Here is a 10,268-nt window from a genome sequence, read left to right on the forward strand (position 1 = left end):
TCACAAGCTCCCGACTGCTCTGAACTCTGGTTCCGGGAAGTCTCTGGGGACCCAGGACTCATACGGGGAGAAGCTGGTCTGTCCGGCAGCGGGCGAACTTGAAGGCGGCTTTCCCTCAGAGGTGCTTGCAGCAATTAGCGGGTCACTGAGACCCACGACTCCGGGCGGAGAATCAGCCATAGCTCCTTGATCCGCCCTTGGATTCCCTGAGACCCCGCCCCACCCAGGCTGCGGCAGACGCTTTTGCATGTGAATGTACCTAACTGCAGCCGAGCCAGGCAGACCCGGAACTTCCAAGAGAAGGCCCAAGGCCCCGCAGCGCTTGCATTGCTTCACAGCTGAGCCTCTTCGTGGCTCCTGCTGTGTGGCCTCAGGCAGAGGCTGAATTAGCACCTCCTTAGATCCAGGAGCCACTGTACCCAGTGGTCAGAGGGGGACCATCCAGACTGCAACTCCTCAGATCCATAAGGGACACACTCAGGGAGCAGACTCAGTGAGCACCAAAGCCCCACTGAAGCAAGTCTTGCCCCAGAAGGGTGTCTTCAGCACAGAAGTTCTCCCACTTTAGACACAGCTGATTCTCACAGCCAATTGGCCTGGAGGTCAATTCCTCCCAGTGATCCTACAACAACCAAGGCACCAAGAGTGCACCAAGAGTGTCCACCCCAGGTAACTGGGGAGGCTGAGCTACTGGGCCCTACAGGACACCTGGCGCACAGGGCCACTCTATCAACACAGGGAAGCTGCCAAAATGCGGAGTCAAAGAAACAGGTCACAAATGGCAGAAATGGAGGAAAGCAAATGATTGGATATAGAGTTCAAGGCCACGTTTATAAGGTTTTTCAAGAATTTTATGGAAACCGCCGATAAATTTAATGAATTCCTCAATAAGTATAGTGAGACCATGGAGGACATGAAAAAGGACCAACTAGAAATTAAGCATACACTGACTGAAATAAAGAATAATTTACAGAGATCCAGCAGCAGACAAGAGGATCCCAAGAATCAAGTCAAAGATTTGAAATACAAAGAAACAAAAAATACCCAACCGAAAAAGAAAAAAGAAAAGAGATTCCAAAAATATGAAGATAGTGTAAGGAACCTCTGGGACAACTTCAAGTGTACCAACATCAGAATTATAGGGGTACCAGAAGGAGAGAGAGGGCAAGATATTGAAAACCTTTTTGAAGAAATAATGACAGAAAACGTCCCCTACCTGGTGAAAGAAATGGACTTACAAGTCCAGGAAGCGCAGAGAACCCCAAACAAAAGGAATCCAAAGAGGACCACACCAAGACACATCATAATTAAAATGCCAAGAGCAAAAGATAAAGAGAGAATCTTAAAAGCAGCAAGAGAAAGACAGTCAGTTACCTACAAGGGAGTACCCATACGACTGTCAGCTGATTTCTCAACAGAAACCATGCAGGCCAGAAGAGACTGGCAAGAAATATTCAAAGTGATGAATAGCAAGAACCTGCAACCAAGATTACTTTATCCAGCAAAGCTATCATTCAGAATAGAAGGTCAGATAAAGAGCTTCACGGATAAGAAAAAGCTAAAGGAGTTCATCACCACCAAACCAGCATTATATGAAATGCTGAAAGGTATTCTTTAAGAAGAGGAAGAAGAAAAAGGAACTCTTACCATTTGCCACAGCATGGATGGAACTGGAGAGCGGATAAATACCACATGATCTCACTCATTTGTGGAATATAATGAACAACATAAGCTGATGAACAAGGACTGATCCAGAGATGGAGAGGCATTGATTGGACTGTCGGGACTTGGAGGGAAGGTAGGGGAGGGTGGGGGTAAGGGGGAAAGATCAACCAAAGGACTTATATGCAAGCATATAGGCCTAATCAATGGACATGGACAACGGGGGGGTGAGGGCATGAGCGGGGTGGGGTGGGGGGGTAGAGGGTAACGTGGAGACAAGGACACATATGTAATATCTTAATCAATAAAAAATATATTAAAAAAAAATAATCTGATGAACAGAATGAACTGGTGATTATAATAGAATCAGGGACATAGAAAGGGAATGGACTGACTATTCTTGGGGGGGAAAGGGGTGTGGGAGATGCGGGAAGAGACTAGACAAAAATCGTGCACCTATGGATGAGGACAGTGGGTGGGGAGTGAGGGCGGAGGGTGGGGCGGGAACTGGGAGGAGGGGAGTTATGGGGGGGAAAAAAGAGGAACAAATGTAATAATCTGAACAATAAAGATTTAATTAAAAAAATAATAAAATAAAATAAAATATTTTCACAAAAAAAAAAAGGGGGCAACCAAACTGGAAAGGAGGAAGTAAAACTGTCATTATCGCAGATGAAATTTTATTGCACATAGAAAACCCTAAAGACTCCACCAAAACACCCCCCCAAATTTTTTAAAATATATTTTTATTCAATTTCAGAGAGGAAAGGAGAAGGAGAGAGAGAGATAGAAACATCAATGATGAGAGAGAATCATCGACCACAGCCTCCTGCATACCCCCTACTAGGGACTAACAAACCCGCAACCTGGGCATGTGCCCTTGACCGGAATCGAGCCCAGGACTCTTCAGTCCGCAGGCCGACGCTCTATACACTGAGCCAAATCAGCAAGGGCAACCCTGCTAAATTTAATAAATGAATTCCACAAAGTAGCAGGATATAAAATTAACATCCAGAAATGGATGGCATTTTTTATATACCACTCAAAAAGAGAAACTAAAAAAAAAACAACCAATCTTATTTACCATTGCAACAAAAACCTAAGAATACTAGTAAACTTAACCTCAGAGAAACAAAAATTTGTACTCAAAAAATTGTAAGACATAGGAAAAAAATAGAGAAAGATACAAACAAGTAGAAACATATACCATATTCATAGATTGGAAGAATTAACATCATTAAAATGTCCATACTACCTAAAACAATCTATAGATTTAATGCAATCCCAATTAAAATACAAATGGCATATTTCACAGGTCTAGAACAAATATTCCAAAAATGTATATGGAACCAGAGAAGGCTCTGAATAGCCTCAGCAATCTTGAGGAAGAACAAAATGGGTGGGATCACAATTTAAGTCAAACTATACTACAATGCCGTTGTAATCAAAACAGCCTGGTACTGGCACAAGAACAGGCATATAGACCAACGAAACAGAACAGAGAACCCAGGAATCAGCCCAAGTCATTATGCCCAATTAATATTTGACAAAAGAGGCAAGAGCATACAATGGAGTAAGGATATGATATTCTCTTTAATAAATAAGGTTGAGAAAATTGGACAGGTACATGCAAAAATGAAACTAGACTATCAATTTGCATCACACACGAGAATAAACTCAAAATGGATAAAATATTTAAATTAAGTCACAAAAGCAAAAAATCCTAGAAGATAGGCAGCAAAATTTCAGATGTCTCACATAGCAGTATTTTCACTGATACATCTCCTAGGGCAAGAGAAACAAATAAACAAATGGGAATACATCACACTAAAATGCTTCTACAAAGCAAAAGAAACCATCAACAAAATGAATAGGGAACCCACTTTATGGAAGAACATTATTTACCAATGATACATCTAATAAGGGGTTAATTTCCAAAATATGTAAAGAACTCATACAACTTAACAAAAGGAAAACAAAAAAAATCCAACTAAAAGATGGGCAAGGGACCTAAATAGACACTTCTCCAAAGAGGACAGATGGCCAAGAGACATATGAAAAAATGCTCAAAGTTACAAATTATCAGAGATATGCAAATTAAAACTACAATGAGGTATCACTGCACACCTGATAGAATGGTTACTATCAAAAAACCAACAAACAAAAATGCTGGCCAGGATGTGGAGAAAAGGAAACCCTAGTACACTGCTGGTGGGAATGCAGACTGATGCAGCCACTGTGGAAACAGTATGGAGTTTCCTAAAATAATTAAAAATGGAACTGCAGTTTGACCAGCAATCCTACTTCTGGGAATATATCTTAAGAATCCTGAAACACCAATCAGAAAGAATGTATGCACGCCCCTGATCACAGCAGTGTTATTTATAACTAGAGGCCCAGTGCACAATATTTGTGCACTGGGGGGGTAGGGGGGGAGAGACCCTGTGGGGAAGGGTCCCTCAGCCTGGCCTGTGCCCTCTCACAGTCCGGGACCCCTTGCTCCTTACTACTTGGCTTGCTGCTCCTTAGCGCTGCCGCGGAAATGGGAGAAGCTCCCGCCACTGCAGCTGCGCTCACCAGCCATGAGCCCTGCTTCTGGCTGAGTACACTGACCACCAGGGGGTAGCTCCTGCATTGAGCGTCTGAATCCTGGTGGTCAGTGCAGGTCATAGCAACTAGTTGTTCTGCTGGTAGTTCCGCCATTAGGTCGATTCGCATATTAGGCTTTTATTATATAGAATAATTAAGAAGTGGAAATAGCCCAATTGCCCACCAGTAGATGAGTGGATAAAAAAGCTGTGGTACATTTACACAATGGAATACAGGGTACTGAAAAGAAAGAAGGATTTCTTACCCTTTGTGACAGCCTGGATGGACTTGGAGATTATTATGCTAAGTGAAATAAGACAGAGACAAATAGCACATGATCTCACTTATTTGTGGAATCTAATGAACAAAATAAACTGACTAACAAAATAGGTCCAGAGGCATGGATGCATGGAACAGACTGACAGGCTCCAAAAGGATGGTGGTGGGAAGAAAGGGAAGAGATTAACCAAAGAACAGATATGCATATATGCATAGACAATGGACACAGACAATAAATAGTGTGGTAAAGATCTGGGGAGGGCAGAAGCTGGTTGGATGGGGGCAAAGGCCAGGCTAATGGAAACATATGTAATACTCTGCAATACTATCAACCATAAAATAAAATAATAAAAAATAAATTTTAATTTTAAATGCTCTGTAGTTAAGGTATACCTGAAAGGAGAGGAAAAGTCACTAGGCACACATTTTTTCCTTATAAGGCAAAGCAAGGGAGTGGCTGGTGGACTCCAAATCTCACTCCAATCATGTTGCCATGGAAAACCAGGGGCTGATAGCTTTGCTAGGGGCTGCACAGCTGTGATTTTTATGTATGGTAGTTCTCAATCTAGATGTTTATTCATTGGGAGCTGTCTATACAAGTATTTTAATACAGTGGGGCCTTGACTTACAATTCGTTCCATGATGGAGCTCGTAAATCAAATTACTCGTATGTCAAATCTTAAAGTGAACGAGACACGTGATGCTGGGCTGATGTGGCGTTCACTGTGACGTTCAGTATCTGGTGGGGTATCTGAAACTGGCTCGTAACCCGAATTTTAGCTCGCAACTCAAAGCAAAAAATCGGCCGAGAGACAGCTCGTATCTTGAAAAACTCGTTAGTCGCAACGCTCGTAAGTCAAGGCCCCACTATAGTACTAAGAATACAAATCACCTTTCTCATTTAATGAGTAAACAACTTGAGATCAAGTAATCACAAGAGATCACTAACAGTCAGACACAGATCTCTCTCATTAGAAACCTCATTATCAGCATGTGAGCAAAGGAAGAAAGCCTAATGCGATTTATTGGCTTAACACCAACTATTTTTAAAAAAACTTTATTTCAGAGAGGAAGCCAGAGGGAAAGAGAGACAGAAACATCAATGATGAGAGAGAATCATTGATTGGCTGTCTCCTGCACGTCCCCTACTGGGGATCAAGCCCACAACCGTCCCCTACTGGGGATCAAGCCCACAACCGAGGCATGTGCCCTTGACCAGAATCAAACCTGGGGCCCTTCAGTCCGCAGGCTGACACTGAGCCAAACCAGCTAGGGCAACACCTACTATTGACAGGGCTTTACTTACTAGGATCTCTCTCTCATTCAAAAATGTCTTATATTTGCTATTTTCTATCCATGTACTTCTTATTTCACCATTAGACGAAAGCAACCACTGCACTGGAGATAATCAGTCAAAAAAGGGAATTTAGAATTAGGAATGAGAAGTTTTAAAACAGCAAACCCGATGAGAATTTTGCAATGGAGTTCTGGGAGAAGGAAATTGAACTGCTGACATTAGAACTATATCCCTCATCTTTCAGGAGAGGGAGCTGTCACAGGAGAAGGAGGGACTGAAGAAGACAGGGACAGTTATTTTGAGTAGAGCTAAAGTAATCAACCCTGTGTACTTTGGGTGGGAGACTGAGAAATGCTTACTGGCCCATCAAGCTCGCTGCACAAAACATAAAATGTCCAAAGGTTTTCCCCAAAAGTCAAGAATCTAAGTTCCTTTTTATCTCCACTGAAATAGTTATGGTAGAGGAGTTGGTAAGGCTTGGGAAGCATCCATTAAACATTTGTAGAAGACCAAAACAAAAGGCGGGGAGGGCTCACAAATTATCACAAACAAAACAACATGAATGTATAAATATTTACTTGAAATTTCATGGAAGATACTGACAATATTGTCTTAAGCAAGGAAAGATAGCTTATAAATAAATACTATTAAATGACTATCATTCTGAAAACGTAATGAACAAATCAGGCTTTGCTTTTGAAAAGCTTACAATCCAGTTAAAAAAACAGATGATTAAAGAGATAGCTGCTGTGTAGGACAATGAATAACAAAGGTAAAGACAGAATCTATAAAAGCATTTAAGAACACAAAACCCAGTTTGGGGGAATAAGGAAAGGTTAACTGAAGAAGAATAAAAATCAAAATGAATTATATAGCACCCATTAGTAACCAATTATATATAATGATATTTTTATTATATTTTAGTAAATAAAAATAGACTTTTTTAGGACTACATGGAACCTCTTTCCCCATTTTATCTCCATGATAAAATTATTTATCTCCATGATACATTTTATCCATTCAGCAAAAATAGTCAATGCCACACATGTGATTCTGAATAAAATTAGACATATGCTTTCGGGGAATTTTAACATAACCAGGAAAAAGGTATGTAAACAGAATAAATACTGTAATGAAACATCCTCAGTGCCATATGGAGATATGAACAAATTGCTATGATTTGATTTTTATAGAGAGAGGAAAAGAGAGGGAGAGGGAAAAACATTGATGTGAGAGTGAAACACTGATCAGCTACCTCCTGCATGTCGCTGCACACATGTGCCCTGACCAGGATCCAACTGGCAACACGGGACTACACTCAACCAACTGAGCCACACCAGCTGGGCCATTACATGGAAACATCTAATGCATATTTATCTTCCAGATAGTTGGGTGATTTAAGACCCAGTATTAAACTCCTTTAACTAAATATCCTCGCTTAAAAAAAGTAGTGTTTAACACTTGAGCACTTTAAAAAGTTACATGTAATTAACCTCAATCAACTTCATAGTGACACTGGGGGATGAGAATTACTGTTATTGTACAGAGAGTAATGGAATAATTTGGTAAGCAGACATGGGAAATTCTATTGAAGTAATTTTACTGAGATGGTACTCATCTAAACTCATCTGATCCTGTTGTTATCCTGACAAAGAACCAGTGAACCATTTACCCCAGCTGTACCCTTCCCACTTACCCCTATAAAAAGTATACATATTGCCCTGACGGGTGCGGCTCAGTTGGTTGGAAGAGTCCTCTCCTACACCAAAAAGGTGGCGAGTTCCATTCCAGGTCAGGGCACACACCCAGGTTTCCGGTTGGATGCCCCAGCAGGTGCATGGGGAGGCAATCAATCAATGTTTTCTCACCCTGATGTTTTTCTTTCTTTCTTTCTCTCTCTCTCTCTCTCTCTCTCTCTCTCTCTCTCTCTCTCTCTCTCTCTCTCTCTCTCTCTCCTTCCCTCCCTCCCTCCCTTCCTCTAAAAAACAATAAAGAAAAAAGTGAACATACTATACCACAACAGAATGGAAACCATTACTGCTCGGTAATAAAGCCTCAATGAGGTTAGAGCTGTCATTGTCTTAAGTCTTCAGAGTTATACTAGAACAACTAATTGTACCACTAGGGCTACCAGGAGGGGGCTCAGTACCTGCTCTTCTGATTCACCAAGCTGCCCGGTTTGTGTTATTGTCCAGAGTGCTGCTGAAGAATTAACAGGAGGAACCAGAGGTTCCCTTTTCCTCCTGTATTACATCCTAGCCTCCAAAACGCTACCTCAATTATTAGAAAGCACAGTCCAGAGGAGGGAGAGGCATGGGAGGAAGAAGAGATTTATTTAATTTCAGCGTTTAGTGTAGAAAAGAGGATTAAGATACACAGATGAAGAACTGAAATAAGGGAGAGATCAGCACACACTAGGATTATCCAGACTTTTAGGGAGATGGATCTTGAACAAGATCAGTGAAATTGTTTATTACTGGATTTCAATAACAGGCTAAGACTAAACTTACATAAGTCAAACTTTGGAAACTTTAAGCAGAATACGTTTAATCCAGAGACACATCCTTTAAAATTACCCCTCAGTATGGCACCCTGGTCTCATGATTATAAAGCTGCCTAAGGCAAAACTAAGTCATGGTTAAGTTTTTATAAAAGTATGTTGTCTTATATTTGGAGGCTAAAAATATACCTAAGTATAATTTAATCAAGTCTGAAGTTCTCCAAAGCCAAACTAAATTAAAGTTGTTCTTATGTCAAATAAAGACTAAGTAAGCCACGCGTCTCCGTGACCCTAAACCAGTGGGTTGCAGAAGATGGGTTAAAATAGAACACAGAAAAGTACCAGAGGAAACAATTCCGGAAGTTGACCGCATTATCTCCGTGAAACCCGGCTTTCGTGTTTCAAGATAAACAATTCTTACCAAAACCAACCTCCCAAACTCAGCAATAAAAATGAGTTCGGGTAGGTCATTTGCCCCCTTTCTCCGCGCCCCCCCGCCCCCCAACAAATAACAAGAACTGTAAAAATCCTCATTTGAAAAGAGACACTGGCGGGGGCACGAGGGACCTGCGGAGGAAGGGAGAGTGATGGGCGGGAGCCCGAGGGCCAGGGCCTGGCAGCATCTGGGCAGGAAGGGGCTTCCCGGGGCCAAGGCGGCCCCCGGCACCCGACCGGCCGCGCCGCTTTTGTCTGGGCCGGGATCCCCGAGCAGCCGGGGTCATCGGGCCGCCGGGCCCCTGGCCCCCCGCCCGGACACCGCGCACTCGGTGTCCTCGGCTTCCCTCCAGTGCCCGGCTCCCGCTCGGCCTCCGGGCGCCAAGGCTGCGCCCCTCCGCGTCCCCGGCCCCCGGCCGACCGCGCCCCGCGCCCCCACGCCCGGCCTCGGCGGCTCCCGCACCTGCATGCCCGGGGCCCCGGGGTCAACCCCCGTGTCCAGGACGGCGATGAGCACCCCCCGCCCGTCATACTCCGGGTAGCGACAGAGGAAGGAGGCGGCCCCGGTCTCTTTCTTGGGCAGCAGGCCATGGAAGGGGAAGGGCTCCTCGGCGGCGGCGGCGGCCATGGACGCAGGCTGGAAGACGAGGAAAAGGCAAACTGCCAGGCTGCGCGCGGAAGACAGGCGCGAGGACACCCGGGCGGCCGCGGGCCTTGGCGAGGGCGAGGGGCGGGACCAGCCGCCCGCCAATCCCGGCTCGCCAGGGTGCGGCGGCCAATCAGGAGCGGAACGTCAGCTAACGGCGCGCACTCAGGAACGCTGCGGAGTGCGGCCCGCGCCGCAGAGGAGGAGGCGGAGTCTGGGAACTGGCTGGGGGATTCGGGCTGGAACCTGGGCCTTAAAGGGACTGGCACGCGGAACTGGCTGGAGCGGGCTGGCTTCCAACCCAAGGGTCCGTGTGTCTCGGGCGGAACCACTCCTGTAGGGACGGGGTGGGAAATGGGCCAACATTCTGGAGTATGGGGACGTCCCCCCGACCCACCCACCCCCAGGCTCCCGCGCTGGCGAGCGATGGTTTCCGAACTTGAGGTTGTGGACGAAACTTTTCTCCGGTCAGTTTGCGCTTCTACAACAGTTGACAGAAAAGGGAGTCAACTCACACACGTGAACCCACTAGAAGTCGCTGGGCATCAGCAAAACTCCGGGCATGCTAAAGAGAGTTCTTTGATTCCGTGGCGTGCGTTCCCCCGCCTGCCTGGCGTGTGCCCCTGTGCCCGGGCCGGGAGGAATGGGGGTGAGGTCCCAGCTGCCGTCAACAGGAAGTGAGCTGTGCCTTCAGTCCTCCTGGCCGGTAGCAAAAGGTGAAACTGAAGTGGATCCTTCCTATCCTCATTGCTTCTGAAAAACATTTTTTTTTCTTCTCTTTAAATTGCAGTTCTTGGTTGCTCCTTAAGGTTCTCCATCCACTCAATTATAGAGTCATAATTGGCAGTTTTTCAGATTTA

General features: G+C 44.6%; 1 protein-coding gene across 6 annotated transcripts in view; it reads right to left on the reverse strand.

Annotated features, from left to right (window-relative positions):
* TPP2 (tripeptidyl peptidase 2) overlaps positions 1 to 9,469 on the reverse strand; it is an 87,046-nt gene extending 77,577 nt beyond the window's left edge. For 3 of the 6 annotated variants that reach the window (XM_036297642.1, XM_036297641.1, XM_036297645.1), the window contains exon 1: positions 9,226 to 9,468. In XM_036297642.1, the coding sequence (XP_036153535.1) occupies positions 9,226 to 9,390 (165 nt within the window). In that variant the 5' untranslated portion in view covers positions 9,391 to 9,468. Of the gene's footprint in view, positions 1 to 9,225 lie in introns of all 6 variants that reach the window. The other 3 variants (XM_036297643.1, XM_036297644.1, XM_036297646.1) reach the window with 3 other exon arrangements.
* Between the last annotated feature and the right edge of the window lie 799 nt (positions 9,470 to 10,268).

The sequence above is a fragment of the Myotis myotis genome, unplaced genomic scaffold, assembly GCF_014108235.1.
Source record: "Myotis myotis isolate mMyoMyo1 unplaced genomic scaffold, mMyoMyo1.p scaffold_m19_p_3, whole genome shotgun sequence".
In the NCBI taxonomy this organism is placed as follows: Eukaryota; Metazoa; Chordata; class Mammalia; order Chiroptera; family Vespertilionidae; genus Myotis; species Myotis myotis.